An 18859-nucleotide genomic window follows, 5' to 3' on the forward strand; every position below is an offset into this window, starting at 1 on the left:
AATGGATAAGCTGGGGTTTCTGTTAGCTTGACCAAAGGTAGAGTATATCTAAAAAGAGGGAACCACAACTGAGAAGATGCCTCCCAAGACTGGCCTATGGACAACCACTGGGACATTCTTTTAATACATGATTGATGTGGGAGATCCCAGACCATACTATCCCTGGGAAGGTGGTCCTGGGATCTACAAAAAATGAGCTGAGCAAGTCATGCGAAGCAAGCCAGTAATCAGCACTCTTCCATTGCTTCTGCTTCAGTTCCTCTCTCCAGATTCCACTTGGAGTTCCTGTCCTGACTTTCCTCCGTGAGAGAGTGTGATCTGAGTGTTGTAAGAACTCTTTCCTCTCCAAAGTGAGTTTGAGGGAAGAATGACTCTAACCAGGTAAGCCCACTCTATTCAACAGTTATAACTATTCTGCTTTATTATTACAATCATCTCATACTGAGCCCAATGTACTGCACTTGGTACTTACTACCTGCAGTTTTGAGCACCCACTGAAGGTCCTCAAAACTGCAGGTAGTACCCAGCACAATAAATAAGATAGAGGGAAACTTTTACTCAGTACTTCAAAACAACAAAACATTTTCTTACAAAAATGGCAATATCAAATCATAAGATGAAATGTACCAATAATTTCATTACCAGGACAATGTTATAAATTTTTCCTATCAACTTACTAAAATAACCAAAACTGTTGCATTCAATCACAAATATACATAAATACTATGACAATACATGGAAATGCCACAGGCATTTTGATACATGCCAGTATCAAAAACTTCCCTCTGAAGTCGCAGACTCAGCCAAAGGTTTAGAAAATATACACTGTAACAATATATTCCAACTTTTTCCATTATTACCTCTCTTTTTCCTTCTTTCTCGAATGATCTTCTGAGCTATCCTCCTCCAACGTGGTAATGAGCCTAACAGCTTAAACTTAGACATTATAGAGAGGTCACTACAAACAGCAGGCCTCAATTCATTGAAGAGAAACCTCAAGCGTTCAATGACAGGAGCACACACCTCCTTGTAGGAACGGCCCTGTTCTTGATGAGTCTGCCAAGATAAATAGGGAAATGGACTTAACAATAAGTATTTTGGCAACAGTCTACACAACACGGAAAAAGAATTAAAATCCACTCACCTTAATGAGTGAGCATTTTGCTTGGTAGACAACTCTACACACATCCACAACAGATTTAGGCAATGTTCTGTGCTTTACTTGCTCAATACCAAGTGTACCTACATGAACTAAAGATAATGCCACGTGACCTGGAAAAGACATTTTGTGAAAAGGCAATGTAGGAATTAATGTATACCACATGCCATTTGAAAGGTCTACAATGTAATTAAAACACATGAATACTGAGGTCTGTACCTAAATCTTCATGTTTTAAGAGGCAGCATAACAGAAGACGGCCAACCTCTTCCACGGGATGCTCAGGAGGAAACGTGATCGGTGTAGTCAAGTGGCACTGTCTACAGTACCTTTCAATTTGACACAGAAAGTCCTGCAAGAAGAAGGGTTAGAGATAACCTCAGAGCCATGGTAAATCTTCACAAACCCCAACACACTACAGCTTTTACCCAACTTTTTGCAACATGTGATCTATACCTCACTTTTATGAATGCAGAATCAATTTATGACCTCAATACCAAATCTCCAAATAACACACAAAGTTGTGCTATGTTGAAGATACAGAATGCTAAGTCAGAAGAATCTAGCTCACCTTCACATTGTAGTCCTGGATGTTATTGTCTGCAATGGCTTGCAGGAATGCCTGAGAATGATCACCCAAGGCCCATCTGTGAGAACACAGTCGGGACTTGCTAATGGGTGTGCCCCCAGGAGAGCTACAGTGGTCCTCATCTTTCTCTTCATTGTAGCTGTAGTGAATCTGGCTGGTCTGCAGACCCCCAGAGAAAATCGATGACTGCAGCCACTCTAGAAAATGTATAAGTATTCATTACAGAGAAACTGAAATAAACTCTTCAGAAATAAACACACAGAAAAAATAAGTTAAAATCCTGAACTGAATACTCAATTTAAAAAATGAAATTCAGCAGCATTCTTAAGTTCCTAACACACTCACATTCTCTATACCAGAAGTTTCTGATTGTGTAATATACCTAAGGATGTTGTGATGGTTAGTTTGAACAAACCAACATCCTGACAAAATGCAGAATTAGAATCACTTGAGAAGAGACTTCCTATAAGAGACTATCTAGACGAGATGGATCCTTGAACATTTGTGGCAGATTGCCTTCACTGCATCTAGTGACCTGGGAAGACCTAGGCTCAGGAGGGACACCATTCTCAGGATCTGGGTACTGAACTGAAATTGCAGACAGTGAGCTGTGTAGTATTCATTTTCTCTCTGCTTTCAACTGTGTGAGTGATTAGCTATTTCAAGTTCTTGCCTTGACTTTCCCACAATGATGGACTGTAATCTGCAATTGTAAGCCAATAAGCCTTTTCTTATCCTCAAGGCTGTGCCAAGGTGTTTTATCTGACAACAGGGATAGAACTAAAATGAATGATACTAGAACCCAGTGCAGGCTTCACAAGTCTGTGCAGTCTGATTTGGAGATGGCTTTAACATGTTCCCAAAGGATTCATACATTGGGAGCTTGGTCCCCAATATTGTGATGCTAGAGGTCTCTTATTGAGACCTCTAAGATGTGTGCCCAGTGGGAGGCCCTCAGAGGTAGGTCACTGTGGCTGTGCCCATGGAAGAAATATAGTACCTAGAGGATCCTGATTAGTTGTAGAGAGAACAATTTCTACAAAAGCCTAAACTTCACTCTTAAATCACACTCAGACTTTCTGTGTTATCAGCTGATCTCATTTACCATGCATAATGTAGCCAAATGGGCCTGTCAGTCATGCTACTTGGATTTACTTAGGATCTGTTAAGGTACCGCACCATCTGAAGACTTGGATAACATAACAAAAGCTCCCCTTACAGAGCTCAGCACTCAACTCCAGTTGTGAAGGGAAGACAGCAGAGGCATATCAAGGGCATGAAGTCAGAAAATCACCACTGGGCTAAAGGAAGAGGAAGTGACAACTGAGCATTCTGAGTTCTAGAATAAGACAAAAATACTGAGCATGCGGACAAGAGACAGCATGCCTGAAAGGTTTCTATAAAGACCATCTTCAATCTGGATTGTTCATAAAACTAAAGAAACAAGACAATATTTTAACAAACCCACAATCATCAAAAAAAAAAAAATCTTACTAATAGGAAAGCAAAAGACTGGAAAGGAGAGCTGTGTGTACTGTAGCATATGAGATGCAGGATCAGGTAAGTCTGACAGGAATATATACCTTTTGTTGTGGGAGTTAGGAGTATTAATTATAGCTGCTTATGTCTCACTGGAGGAAACCCCACTAGAAAATTAGTAGCAGGAACATTACTGCAGGCTTTCACTGAGGACCTAATTTATTAGTAAATCTAATCTAATCTGCTAATCACTCCAGCAATCAAATTTGGGATGCTTTCAGTGCTCTTATTGGATATCTAGATTTGAAGTGCTAGGGAACTTTCATAAAAGGCTGTATCAATTCTTCTAAAACACAGGCTGAGGTGACCCTAATCACCTTGTGCTATAGAAAGAATTAGCAAGCACCTTTTATCCCCCAAAGACAAGCTTCTGAGCTGGCAGTGGGTAGGGCCCCTCCTGCCAGATTGCACAGTGCCTTCCATTCATCTAACCCTAGAGTCTTCAAGCTCCTTCTTTGCTGACTTATGTGAAACTCATCCTCCATTACTATGACAAGTCTCAGGGAGGAATACAAGGAGTACAGTCTAGTTCACAGGCAACTTAGCAGACATGGAGGCCAGCTTGCTGTCTCCAGACATCCACTCTAAAGGTTCCTGCCCTCCTTGGCATGTTCTTCCCATTAGGCATTTCTGTCCAAAGTACTGCACCATAAAACTGGTTAACAAAAAAATAAATTTGTTCTTACTGGCGCATTCAACCTCCACAGGAGATAGTGGTGTGCTCATTGCTAAATAAGAAGCATGCAATCCAAGAAGTAGGCCCAGGTTCCTCTCTGTGTCAATCAGAGGTGAAGACAAACTTCCAAGATCTGGTATGGTAACAACTTCTTGGTCAGGCTGGAAAATTAATTTGTTGGTTCAGAAAACAAAATTAATTAAAATTTCAACATCAAAAAAAAAAAACAGCAGCTTATGTGCCTAAGATTGTCTATCACGATCAGAACAAAAATGTACTTGTTAGCACATCCTATAATGAGTTTATGTTAGAGCAACCAACTAATAGCATATAAAACACTAGAGAGCAAACAGGAGAAAACAAATAACAGCTCTGGAGCATAAGAGGGAGAACCCAGTCTCAGGTGTGGGGGAAAGATTCTAAATTGACAAATGAACTGTGAAGACAAAGTTTAATGTCTTTTCTTTTCTTTTCTTTTTTGAACATTTCTCTATTTCTAGCATGTTGTTAACTCTTCAAAACTTGTATATAATAAACCTTAACACATAAAATGCAAATTTATTTATCAAAAAATCCTAAGCCAACATAAATACTTTATGTCCAACTATTAGTATAACTAAGTAAAAAGTCATACCATAACAGGCACTTAAGAAGGGCACCTCCTCTATTTCACACAAAGCAGGCCCACAGCCTCACCTCCAAATACTGGCCAACACAGAAGGCATGCATGGATTCCTGTGTGTCTTCAAACTGCAAAGCTGCCTCCAGAGCTACCACTGGATCTTCCCCTGCAAACTGAGCTAAAACAAAAAGGGGAAGAGCAGTATGAGTTCAGTGCAGCTTGCTCAGCTCTAGTTCATAGACAGAAGACAGGAAGTGAGTCTGGGTTGCTCTCTCGGAAGAATCTGCCGTTCTCCCACGCTTGACTCGGGCAACTCAGAACTTAGAACAAGTTCTACAAAGTACTTGGGAAACAGAGACAGGCAGATCTCTGAGTGCAAGGCCAGCCTGGTCTACAAGATTCCAAGACAGCCAAGAACTACACAGAGAAAACTCGTATCTCAAAAAATAAAACAAACAACAGGAAGAAAAGCTTGATGATGAGAAATTCTTCAACTTGAACCTAAACTTGTTGTGAAGCCAGAACCAAAGTCCCAGATTTTGTTAAACCTGGGGCTAAATGTAAGAAATTATTCATAAACTGTGGACTTTACTTAAAATCACACATACTGTAATTTTTAACAATGGAATAAAAAGTAAAGCCTTACCCAGTATACTATTTCCTGTTAAGGATTGCGTCTGAAAGTCTTTTATATCATATACTTTTCCATCAATTACAGTCCAGAAGCCACCATCTTTATTATGGTTCTCCAAATCAGCTTTGCGTATCAGTGTTACCTCCTCATTATTTCTACAGTTCTGACCAGTGAAAAATGACTCTAAAGAAATAGAAACCAAACATCAGTCATCAGATCAAATGTCTCAACAATAAATCTTTTAAAACATAATACAGATGAAAACTTTAATAGGAAAAGACCTTTTTTTGCACGATTATAGTGTGTTTTTAATCCATGTATGCATAGGTGTAAGGCAGCAAGAGGTAGATTATGTTGTCTGTTGTCTTCTTAGATCAAAATCAACCAAATTTATTACTTATTGCTGAGTCTAGAGCTATTTTGGCTAGTTTAACTAGTCAGGTTGCCCAGATGGCTCCCATATCCACCTCCTAGAAGCTGGGATTACACCCACCAGGCTTTTTTTTCCCCCTTTTCTTTTTGGGTTTGAGACAGGATTTCCTATCACTATATAGCCTTGGCTGGCCTAAAACCCAGATTTCTGCCTCTCAAGTATGGAGGGTTAAGGATATGCACCTTCACATCTGGCTACCACCAGGCTTTTTTAATTGTGAATGATGGAGATCCAAACTCCATCCTCAAACTTGCATAGCAAATACTTTATCCCCTGAATCATCCCCATCTCAGCACAATGAAAAATGAAAAAGATTAAAGAATTGACGACATTAATGTTAATTTTTGTTCATCAGAAAACAGTGTGAGAAGAAAAAAATTCTTCAAGAAATAAAGCCAAAGGTTTATTGGATGCAAAGTATATAATTACTTTAAAAAGAAGAAAAATATGAATAAGAGTTGAGTTGGCACTTTGCAAAGAGAATGCTCACCTGGTTAACACACATGTAGAAGTATATTAAACCTGAATAATAATCTGAAAAAAATTTATAAAACTAGGATATCATTCAGTAGTAAAATTTTTGCCAGGGGTGTACAAGATCCTGGGTTTGATCCTTACCACCAAAAACAGAGGGAGGCAAAGAGGGAAGCCACAGCAAGATACAACAGTATATCCACCAAAAAGGACAGGTGCCAGGTCCTGATGCAGGAGTACAAAAATCCTCAAACTGAGTAATGGAGATGAAAGCTAGCACAGTAGCTACAAAAAAGTGTCATTTTACAGTAACTATCATCTGCAAATGAAAAAACCCAGCACTTCCACCAAGGAGCACAACACTGTATAAGCCAAAACTTGCTGTAACCTAAACCTGGAATCAGCAGGTAGAATCAATAAGTAAGGGAATGGCAAATGATGATATACTGCATATAGTAGTAAAAATAGAACTTGATTGCAACATGAAGCTATGAGACACAATGCTGAGGAAAAGAAGGCAGACCCAAAGATATAACTGTACAACTTCATTCATGTGAGGTCCAAGAACAGACAAAATTAAAAACTAGACTGTTCAGGAGCAAATGTTTACTTGATAATAAAATGGCAATAAGCATTCATCCTGGAGAGGGCACCTGCCCAGATAAGGCAGTGTTTATAACAGCCTTGGCATGTTTCCATGCTTAACCTAGACAGATGAAACACAGCTTTCCCTGCCAGCAAACACAGAGCTAGTCTTCACATGTGTGTGTACTGCATGTGTGTGTGTGTGTGTGTGTGTGTAGATATAGATATAACACAAAAGTTTTTTAAAGATGGTTTTGAGTGACTGTTGAGAGTTTGTCCTAACCAGGACATATATAATGCTCCCCACCTTTACTCCTCAGGTGGCAGGGGAGATAGAAATGGGATAAGAGACAGAATGGGGAGAAGTGCTGTGAAACTATCTTCTAGATATGCCTGACTGTTATATCCATGAACTCTCAGAAGTGAGGGTACATGCACAAAACTGGGCCTATCAATAGAACATCATGCGTGTGGAATTGGTTCATAAGGCCCCATCTTTCCCAGAGCACTTAATGCAATTAGTAGCTGCTGAGAGAGCATATTACATATTACATATTACTCAATAGTATAGCCACTTATGGCCTTTGTCTTAAGTAACAGCTCCCTACCAACACTTAAGAAGACAACACTAATTAAATGCAGTGGGCCATGAAAGAAAGGGAAGGGGAGGGAGAGGAAGGGAAGAAAGGGGAGTGGAGGGAAGTGGATAAAAGATTAATTTGGGGGGAAAAAAGAATCTGGTGGGATGGGGAATGGAATAAGGCAGAAAAATGTAGTGAATATGATCAAAGTATATCATGAAAAATCCAATCTTAAATATAACATTTTAAATAATTTTTCTGAGAATTTCATACATGTATACAATGTATTTTTATCACATTTGTCACCTCCCCCTCTCCTCCAATTCTTCCCAGATGCTGGCCCACCTGCTCCATACCCACTCAAGATTTGGGGGGGGGGGGTTGTTTTTGTTTTTAATAATCTACCCAGTCCAATTTTTGTTGCCCATATACTCATGAGTACGGATTCTTCTACTTTAGTCCCGGAGCCACATCCACAAAGAAAAGTGACACCATTAACTCTCCATAGCTCCTCGGTTTGAAGTAAATCATTAGAAACCCCGTCACAATCCATGTTACAATGGTGAATACCCTCATCTTTCACAGGTCTGCGGAAGCAACCACGAGTGCTATGAGTTTTACAGTGCAACAATTCTGCTGTGTCTGGACGTCTGCTTCACACTGGTCCTCCCAAACCTCTCTGGCTCTTGAAATATGTCTACACCCTCTCCAGGATGGTCCACGAGCACTGGAGTGGGTAGGGAGTCAGAATGATATCCAATGTGTGGCTGTACACTCCAGAGACACTTGTACCTTGTGCTCTGTACTTTGACCAGTCACAAGCTTCTTCCTCCACTACCAGCCACAGTACAAAGAAACTTCTCTGGTGAAGTCTGAGAGCTATCCACAGAGTACATGGGTGCTGGCATAAAACTTTATAGGTCAATTTGATACTGTGTCCATTTAGCAAAGCAACAGTACTAGGTTCACCAGTGTTTCCTAAGAACTCCCAACCATGACTCTGACCAGATCTACAGTTCCAGAGATGCATTTCCTCCTACGAAGAAATCTTAAACCCAACCAACAACTGTTAGTCCTATATAACATCTCTGCCATTTTTACACCATTTTTACATCGTGCCACACTAATTGTTGCTATAGTTCACAGGGTTTATCTCTAGGTTAAAAATGTTATTGAATTATGATTTAGTTCTCTTGATTTGCTGAACATATTCTGCATGAAATTAATTTCTTTTAACTGAACAAGAAATCTTTGGTGTAGCATTTGGTTTACATTGATGAATGTTCTGTGGGTTTTTGAAAAGCATAGTATTTTCCCATTGTTTGTGTTTGATGGGTACAGTTAGGACACTCAGATGGATGACATCTTTCATGCTTTCTAGAGTCTTGTCACTTTTGATCTAATGGAGCCTTGGGTTATAGGGACAGGGAATTTGAAATAGGAAGTATTAATTTGCTAAGTATCAAAGTAATTGAAATTACAGTTCTGTTATTTTCTGCTATTTTTGGTTTCTAATAGTTGTGTATACTTTTATAACATTTAAAACAAGTTTTACGGGCTGGCAAGATGGCTCAGTGGGTAAGAGTACTGACTGATCTTCTGAAAGTCCTGAGTTAAAATCCCAGCAACCACATGCTGGCTCACAACCATCCTTAATGAGATTTGACGCCCTCTTCTGGTGCACCTGAAGACAGCTACAGTGTACTTATAAAAGAGTGAGCAGAGGTCCTCAACAACCACATGAAGGCTCACAACCATCTGTACAGCTACAGTGTACTCATATACATAAAATAAATAAATAAATCTTAAAAAAAAAAAAAACTTTTACAGCAATTCTTGTACTATAGAATGCCTATTTCATTGGCAAAAAGACTTCCTTGAAATTTATTTTGCTATATTCATAGAATCTTTTTAAGTCTCTCAGGTTTCCTAATTCAGTTGTATGTTTTGCTCATCTGGCTTTTGTTTGTTTTGTTGTTTTTGTCGTTTTTTGTTTTGTTTTGATTTTTGCTTTGTTTTTTGGTTTGTTTTGTTTTATTCCTTTTTTATATTTTCTACTACCTCTGATTTTTAGTACATCTATCATGGGCAGCATAAGTTTTTGCTTTTAAAATTCAATTGAATGATCTTTTGATTAGAACATTAGTCCCTTTGTATCTTATTTGGTTCTTTTTGTTTTGTTTTGTTTTGTTTAATTTAGAAATCTACAAATTTCTAGATTGTTTTCAAATGTACATTTTCTGAATATCTGTGGTATGAAAGATCTCACTGTAGATTGCTGTCTGTAAGCAGCTGAGGGCAGGTGAAAAATAAGGCTAGAGCCTACGATTGGGCAGTGGAAAAAGAAGATGGGCTGAGAATTTTAGAGATGAGTACAGAGAGACAGAAAGGAAAATTAGGAGACAAGATGGAGCCTAAAGGAGAGGAAGAGGAACCAGAACCACTCAGTCCTGGGGGCCTGGGGTTTTCTTAGATAGATGAGTAAATAATAAGTAGGGTGTGTTTGCTCCATCTAGGTGTGTAGCTTGTGTTTATATCAATTGAGTTTTAAGTTCTTCCTGTGGGCACTTTCTGAGTTGAGAATTTATTAATATAAATCTAATTGATAAATTAAAAATAAAAAGAATGTTAATGACTCTATTCCCATCCCCAGCCTAAATTTACATCTCTCCAGGTAGGTACATAATGGCTAGCCAGCAGGGATAAAGATTCTAGACCAGTACCAGCTTGAGTTGTCCACATCCTGAGACGAATGTGTGTAGTATCCCCAGCAATACAGCCTTATCACCAAGTTCTTGTGGGCAACCAAGAGCAACAGCAATAGCCTGTATATTTAGGAGTCGTCTCTGGCACATCAGTGAACAACAGCTTGAAAAAAAGATTTCCCACAGGTGGCATTGGGTCTTTTATTTGTCAACCAATGATTACTGGGAGGAGCATTATACATGTATTTTGGAAGCTTATAAAATAATATATTTCCATATTTTTTAAGGTTGTTACAAGCTCCATGGCGCAGTGGATAAAGGCACTTGCCACACAGGCCAGACCCCTCAGGTCAATCCCCAGAAGCCATGTAAATGTGTAAAGAGATAACTGACTCCACAAAGTTGTCCTTTGACCTCCACGTTCATGCTCTAGCATACATGCACCATCACTCAACATCCTAACCAATGCACACACAAATGATAATAAAAGTATTTTTTAAAACATCAAGAAAAAAGGATTTAAAATCAGTAAAATTTGATCAAATTCATGCTCTTAATCAAATTTAGCAGAGAAAACAAAAAAGGCAACATTTAAGTTGACTCTGAAATAAAAATAGAAAAATAGGACTGAAATAAGTTTTAACTATATTTTAAAATAAATTTCCGGGCTGGTGAGATGGCTCAGTGGGTAAGAACACCCGACTGCTCTTCCGAAGGTCCGGAGTTCAAATCCCAGCAACCACATGGTGGCTTACAACCATCTGTAACGAGATCTGACTCCCTCTTCTGGAGTGTCTGAAGACAGTTACAGTGTACTTACATAGAATCAATAAATAAATCTTTAAAAAAATAAAATAAAATATTTCTAAAAATGTAAAAAACTTGATTAGACATCCTAGGCAATTTTCTTCAGTTGTTCTGTCAGCTCTGGTTTAAGCTCAGTGTGTAAAGGTGATTATGTAAAGGGGAAAAGGAAAGAAAATCAGCTAGCAAGAGCTTTCATGAAAACCAATATATAACTCTGGCTAATTCTGAACTCATAACACCAGAATCACACAGAGGGGTGCTTAGCTTCAGCTTCAAATATTCCACAGCTCGAAAATGGAGAAGTTAAAGCTTTCTTTAACTTGCTACATACTATACTTTTGTGGTTTGATCTTTTGATGTATTGTAAATGATAAATACTAGCCATGACCTGGCTGCTCCCAGGACTGAGAGAGTCCACAAGTACACTGTGACCTTGCCAACAGCTAATAACTACGCACAAGAGACATGGGGGTAGAGATGCCTGGCCTTGGAGTGTGAGGGACCACAAGAAGGTGAAAAGAGAAGGAGGCTGCCATGGGGAAGGTGAGTCATAAAAATATGGCTATGAGGGCTAGCCAATTAAAGTTAAGAGCAGCCCAGATGAAACATGGCAAACTATAAAATGGGGTTATCGATGAGGAAATAGATTCTAATAGTAGAGAGGGTAACTATCTGTCCAACTTTAATGCTGATTAAGTCTTATAAATATTAAAGATGTGTGTCTTTTATCCAGGAACTGAATAATCAAAGGTGGGATAGAGAATATAAATTGAGATTAAATATTTTCGACAACAACAGACAATGACTAAAATGACAAAGTCAATTAAATACAGAATTCCCTGTTCACCAAAGTCAAAACATCATGAATGACTTCAGAAAGTCAGCCACAACCAGGGTTCTCTATACCTAATCACCTGATAGTGACTTATAGAAAAACCACTCAGGGAAGGGCTTTTGAAAAGTTTCTAAATTTCAGAATTCAAATACTAAATGAAAAATCTCTCTTAAATGTAACCTAAATCTCTTATTTGGATAATAATCTATTCTCACTCACATGTCCATCAATGAAAATAGCAGTAATTAGACTTCCTTTTTCAAATTCTTTCAATCAGAAAGGAAGGACTGGGTTATAGCACACAAAAGTAAAACTTCCCTCAGTGAAGGTGCTTTAAGTGAAGATAGCATACCCATAATTCCAGGCCAGGCCAACTCTTCATGATCGTCCCGCTCCTTTCCTGGTGCTAAATGGTTGAAACGATCCAGGTGCTCCAGGAGGCCTCCAAGCAGAGGTATAGCTCCAGCCTCTTGCATTAGACTGGCATTTTTACTGAGCAGCAGCACGATGGATACCACTAGCTCTGGAAGGAGTACACCTATATTTAAACAAAAAAAGGCAGTAAGCTCTTTACAGTGTGGGCTGGGACAGCAGGCCCCTAGCATGCTCAATGTTAAAAAAGCAAAACAAAACAACACAGAATTAATAACCTTGCACTATGTTTAAATTCTATGTCATAGAACAAGAAAGGCTTATTATGTGTTAGGATATTTCTGTTAGCATAGTACTGGTTTTTTTTTAAGAGAGCAGTACAGCTTTAAGACAACTTTTTTTCACAAATAGGACTTTTTAGTTGTCACTATTAAAAATCTTGATTCGAAATAGATTCTTGGACTGGTAGTTCTGAAAGGGACATAAATAATTTTCAGCCAGGCGGTGGTGGCGCACATCTTTGATCCCAGCACTTGGGAGGCAGAGGCAGGCAGATTTCTGAGTTCCAGGCCAGCCTGGTCTACAGAGTGAGTTCTAGAACAGCCAGGGCTACAGAGAGAAACTCTGTCTCAAAAAACCAAAAAAAAAAAAAATCAAAAACATACAAACTTCAAACACAGACCTATTTCACCTGTGTGTGATGTATTCAGAAAAGTACATGTTTGGCAATATTCTTACCATCTAAAAATAAGCCCTACAAAATAATGCTCTGATCTCAGAAAATTAGCACATCATTCTGAGAGTAGCAACTCATAGTCAAAATGTAACGAAATCCTAAGCACTCATCTCCCTACATCTCCATCTGTATTATACGATTCCGTTACCAGGTTACTTAACAAAAAGGGGAAAGGGAGAAAAGGAAGGAGGGATGGAGAGACAAGGGGACTAGTGGGAAGACCAGAAGTCACAACTGACCTGGACCCCCAAGATCTCTCAGACACTGAGCCACCAACCAGGGAGCATACACCAGCTGATATGAGGTCCCTGACACATATACAGCAGACAACTGTCTGGTCTGGCCTCCGTGAGAGAACACGCACCTAACTCTGAGGAGGCCTCAGGGAGTGTGGAAGCCTGGTGGGGTGGGGGTGAGGGGATGGGGACATCCTCTTGGGGGTAGGGGGAGGAGGTATGGGACGGGGAGCCTTCTGGGGAGCAGATTGGGAGGGGTATGAAGTCTGGACTGTAAAAAAGGATTAAAGAATAAAAATAGCCTGATGTAGCTGTCTCCTGAGAGGCTCTACCAGAGCCTGACAAAGACAGAGGCGGATGCTTGCAGCCAACCATTGGACTGAGCTCAGGGTCCTCAATGGAGGAGTTAGAGAAAGGACTAAAGGGGCTGAAGGAGTTTGCAACCCCATAGAAAGATCGACAATGTTAACCAACCAGACCCCACCACCCCCCTAGAGCTCCCAGGGAGCTACCAACCAAGGAGTACGGAGGGAGAGACCTATGGCTCCAGCCACATATGTAACAGAGGCATCAATGGAAGAAGAGACCCTTGGTCCTGTGAAGGCTCGATGCCCCAATGTAGGGGAATGCGAGGGCAGGGAGGCGGGAGTGGGTTGGGTGGGTAGGGGAACACCAAGAATAAAAAAAATGAATAAGGGGACTAGAAAATGTAGAGTTGAACACACAGTTTTACCAGTAAAGGATACACCATAGCTTTTACCAGTCTCCTAAAATAAGTTAACATATGTCCAGTCAAAGTAAAAGAAAGATTTTTTTAAAAAAGTAAAGAAACACTACAGAAAGATACCTGTAAAGTCCCCTTCCATTACACAGGCCACTTCTGCAAAGTGCTGCCAGCTGCTAGAAGCGATGCTGGCAGCCACAGGCAATATGTCTCCAATGTGTGTACATACAAGGGCTGTGTACTTTTTCAGCAAAGAGCCAACACCCATTAGCTCAGGACCTTAAAGGAAGAGTTACAAAATTACATTTTCATTACTAAAAGTTTTCTCCTACAACTGAGTTGTTCGGGTTAACTATCTACCCCAATAAGAATAATTTACCCTCAGCCTTTGGCTCTTTTTTGTATCACAGAACTAGAGGGATAATGAATTGATTGCATGCCTGATAACCTTAAGGACTGAAATGCTTAGACAATTAAGTAAAATAGTAGTGCTCCACCACTGGAGAGACAGTCAGCACCCACATGGCAGCTTACAACCATAACTCCAGTTCCAGGACACCTGAAGCCCTCTTCTGACCTCTGTGAGTACCAAACATACATGTGCTCCACATATATACATGCAGGTAAAGGAGTCACATATGTAAAAATGAACTTTTATAAATACATATTTTTAAAGTGATTAGTATAAATATATATGCTCAAAAAAGTAGATTAAAAACGTAGCTTCCAGAATTTGTACATTTAGTACTGTTTGAGAACCACATCTGGATACACAGTCAGAGCATACCAAAACAAAACGAAAACAAAATTTAAAAGCTCCAAATGTATAAGACACTTCATGTCTTAAAATAACTTACTGGAAGTATCTGAGACTGGACCAATATTTTCTCCTGGATAAAGTTTACTAATAAGCAGGCGCTGAAAGCGCAGTAACAGATCCAGTGAAGCTGATCTTTCACAACTCTGCTGCTCAAAGTCCAGACATGAGGAAATGCGGCGAGCAACATCTTTCAGTCTGGCTACAGTCTGAGAAGCAATGTTTCTAAGGAAGGGAAGAGAAAGTGAAAAAATGAAGGTTTTCTGTTAAAAAGCAAAGGAAAGAACTTTACATGAAATAATTAGCAGAATCATACATAAGTTACCCACCAAATGTATGAGATGGATCTGCACGCAGCAAGGACACTCTCATTCCAAACTGATCAGATGCCAAAGATCTAATAAAGCCCTACCAGAACATCAATGACACAAAATGAGAGCAGATCTTGCTCAAAAAGGTAGAGTTCTATACAAATGTTTGAAAGCAAAACTCATTTTTTCCCCTCCAGAGCAGTACTTCAAATATAAATGCCATCTGTTCTAAAAGTCAAAATGTACCACATCACGACACTGCCTTTGCAAGTCTGCTTTCAGCACCTGCTGAAGGATGGCATATGGAGATCCTTTGAGCAGAGAACATAGGAAGGAATACTAAAATGAGTATAAATCGCCCCTGGTTAGATTAAGATGCCCAAACACAGCATGGAGGAGTAGCTTCAGTCCCTACTATGTACGGAGACTTGAGCTGCCAAGGATGAGACGAGGGGAATAAAGTCATGAGCGTCTACCAAGTTTAAAAAGTAGTGAAGCTTCCTTTCTATGAGCCAGGTACAAAGGAACAAAGGTAGAAAGAACAAGGGTCAGAAGTAGAGAGGCATCAGAACCGTGATGCTAGAATGAGATTCTGCAACATGGACTACCTGAGGCTTTGTTTGTTTGTTTGTTTGGGGGGCTACTATCTATATAAGCAGGGTGTAACTGAGGTCAGCATGAAATCAGTTCAAAGCAAACAGGGAACACCAGATGGAATTCTTGCTAAGTAACCATAACCCCAGCCCCAAGTGAGCCAGGCCTGAGAACAGAAAGAAAGGAATAAATTAATGAAGAGAAATAGAAAAGACAAGAGCCAAAGTCAAGCCTGATTCCAGGGATGCCACCAATCAGACCTACCCCAGCAGCTCCAGGCAGAAATATATTTAAGCTACCAACACCTACCATGGTCCCCAGAAGACCTCCTGGGACCTACTCATCAGAAAAGAATAAGAGCATACTTTGGGCTACACCTCTGTTTTTAAATATTAATGTCTTTTGAGAATTTCATGTTTTATGAGACTTCACCTCTTAATTCCTACTGTAACAGTAGACAATTGAAAAAAATATTGATAGCTTCTATACTGTGGTTGATACAAAACTTTGAACAATGTGAGTGAAGACAGGACAGTAAGAAAAAATTGAGTAGCCAGGGCTCCTACAATAATTTAACTTATACACTGTAATATTTGCTAAGGTATAGGAACTCACCCTGATCACACATTACAATGAACACATAGTGAGGTTCCCTTTGACCTCCCCTGTCAAGCTCACTACCTGGTAAGTAGCCCTGACAACCATGCAACAGAAGAAATAGGTCTAGAATTTCACAGTCAAGATACATCTCAGTGGGGTGCAGCTGGCGAGATGTCTCAGAAATTACAAGGACCCAAGTTTGATTCCCAGCAACCATAGGTAATATAAGCCTATGGTCTCCATGTGTACCCATGCTCACATGCACATACCCCCACACAGGCACATACATATGTACATAATTTTAAATAATAATACATCTTTTATAAAATGATACATCTTAAGGAGCTAATGGTATAAAAACTTTAGTTTATTTCCTTTATTACAAAGTTCAGATCCATAATCAGAATGTGTAATAGAGTTCATTTACTACAAAAGCATCAGGACTCTTATTTTCACATGTGAATAATATTCTATAGTACCTGCCAACAAAAAATTCAAGAATCAGTCTGAAACCTGTTCTTCATTATTTTTAGCAAGGATCAATTTCATCAACTCCCATTTTTTAAGAAATAAATGACAGGAAATGATTCTAGGTTCTCTTATATTTTTAGACTATTTTGTAAAAACTGAACTAATCAAGTCAATATAAGTATCTTCTGATCATTACTGGAAGAACAAAATGTCTATTCATACAAAAATGGCACATTATATATACTTATCTTAACAGCCTAGATTTAGAGGCATTCAAAAGGCTTCTCTGACTGATTTCCAAAGAGTCTTAGCAAACCAGGTATAACTAACTGTGTGGCATATGTGGGAACCTACCTGCCATAGGAATGGAAAACACACTCACTAAATAAAAAGAAGACCTAGAGAAAGAGCACCTATATATAAATTTTTAGTCACATAAATAAAAGTAAAAGGAAACACTCAAAATTTAATATATTTACCCCATGCTCTAGCTTTGAGAGACAGCCCACAAAAGTACAGCTAACAGAAACTTAGTCCTCAGTTGGGCACTAATGGGAGATGATAGAACCTTGAGGAAATGGGACCTGGTAGAAAGACCTCTGGTCACTGGAAACTTTGTCCCCTAAAAGGGGATAATGGGAGTCCTGCCCTTCCTGTCTTTCTATTTACATCCAAGCCACCATAAGATGAGCATCTTTAATTAAAGAAGATCTCAGAAGATGGAAAGATCTCCCATGCTCATGGATTGGCAGGATCAACATTGTAAAAATGGCTATCTTGCCAAAAGCAATCTACAGATTCAATGCAATCCCCATCAAAATTCCAACTCAATTCTTCAACAAATTAGAAAGGGCAATCTGCAAATTCATCTGGAATAACAAAAAACCTAGGATAGCAAAAACTCTTCTCAAGGATAAAAGAACCTCTGGTGGAATCACCATGCCGGACCTAAAGCTGTACTACAGAGCAATTGTGATAAAAACTGAATGGTACTGGTATAGTGACAGACAAGTAGAACAATGGAATAGAATTGAAGACCCAGAGATGAACCCAAACACCTATGGTCACTTGATCTTCGACAAGGGAGCTAAAACCATCTAGTGGAAAAAAGACAGCATTTTCAACAAATGGTGCTGGCACAACTGGTGGTTATCATGTAGAAGAATGCGAATTGATCCATTCCTACCTCCTTATACTAAGGTCAAACCTAAGTGGTTCAAGGAACTCCACATAAAACCAGAGACAGTGAAACTTATAGAGGAGAAAGTGGGGAAAAGCCTGGAAGATATGGGCACAGGGGGAAAATTCCTGAATAGAACAGCAATGGCTTGTGCTGTAAGATCGAGAACCATCAAATGGGACCTCATAAAATTGCAAAGCTTCTGTAAGGCAAAAGACACCGTCAATAAGACAAAAAGGCCACAGACAGATTGGGAAAGGATCTTTACCTATCCTAAATCAGATAGGGGACTAATATCCAATATATATAAAGAACTCAAGAAGGTGGACTCCAGAAAATCAAATAACCCCATTAAAAAATGGGGCTCAGAGCTAAACAAAGAATTCTCACCTGAGGAATACCAAATGGCTGAGAAGCACCTGAAAAAAATGTTCAGCATCCTTAATCATCAGGGAAATGCAAATCAAAGCAACCCTGAGATTCCATCTCACACATGTCAGAATGGCTAAGATCAAAAACTCATGTGACAGCAGGTGCTTGCGAGGATGTGGAGAAAGAGGAACACTCCTCCATTGTTGGTGGGATTGCAAGCTTGTACAACCACTCTGGAAATCAGTCTGACGGTTCCTCAGAAAATTAGACATAGTATTACCAGAGAATCCCGCAATACCTCTCCTGGGCATATATCCAGAAGATGTTCCAACTGGTAAGAAGGATACATGCTCCACTATGTTCATAGCAGCCTTATTTATAATAGCCAGAAGCTGGAAAGAACCCAGATGTCCCTCAACAGAGGAATGGATAGAGAAAATGTGGTATATTTACACAATGGAGTACTACTCAGCTATTAAAAGAATGAATTTATGAAATTCCTAGGCAAATGGATGGATCTGGAGGGCATCATCCTGAGTGAGGTAACTCAATCACAAAAGAACTCACATGATATGCACTCACTGATAAGTGGATATTAGCCCAGAAACTTAGAATACCCAAGATATAAGATACAATTTACAAAACACATGAAACTGAAGAAGAATGAAGACCAAAAATGTGGACACTTTGCCCCTTCTTAGAATTGGGAACAAAACACCCATGGAAGGAGTTAGAGACAAAGTTTGGAGCTGAGACGAAAGGATGGACCATCTAGAAACTGCCATACCCGGGGATCCATCCCATAAT

The 18859-nt window shown here is 39.4% G+C and overlaps 1 protein-coding gene across 4 annotated transcripts in view; it reads right to left on the reverse strand.

Annotated features, from left to right (window-relative positions):
• Positions 1–18859, reverse strand: part of Herc2 (HECT and RLD domain containing E3 ubiquitin protein ligase 2) — a 172473-nt gene that overhangs the window by 92809 nt on the left and 60805 nt on the right. For all 4 annotated transcript variants that reach the window (XM_029479794.2, XM_029479792.2, XM_029479793.2 and 1 more), the window contains exons 21-30: positions 14565–14749; positions 13831–13986; positions 11992–12177; positions 5232–5402; positions 4660–4763; positions 3974–4124; positions 1731–1945; positions 1379–1511; positions 1145–1272; positions 861–1056 (exon numbers count right to left, since the gene is read on the reverse strand). In XM_029479794.2, the coding sequence (XP_029335654.1) occupies positions 861–1056; positions 1145–1272; positions 1379–1511; positions 1731–1945; positions 3974–4124; positions 4660–4763; positions 5232–5402; positions 11992–12177; positions 13831–13986; positions 14565–14749 (1625 nt within the window). The remainder of the gene's footprint in view (positions 1–860; positions 1057–1144; positions 1273–1378; positions 1512–1730; positions 1946–3973; positions 4125–4659; positions 4764–5231; positions 5403–11991; positions 12178–13830; positions 13987–14564; positions 14750–18859) is intronic.

The sequence above is a fragment of the Mus caroli genome, unplaced genomic scaffold (genome assembly GCF_978045245.1).
Source record: "Mus caroli unplaced genomic scaffold, Mus_caroli_1 scaffold_8, whole genome shotgun sequence".
Lineage (NCBI taxonomy): Eukaryota > Metazoa > Chordata > Mammalia > Rodentia > Muridae > Mus > Mus caroli.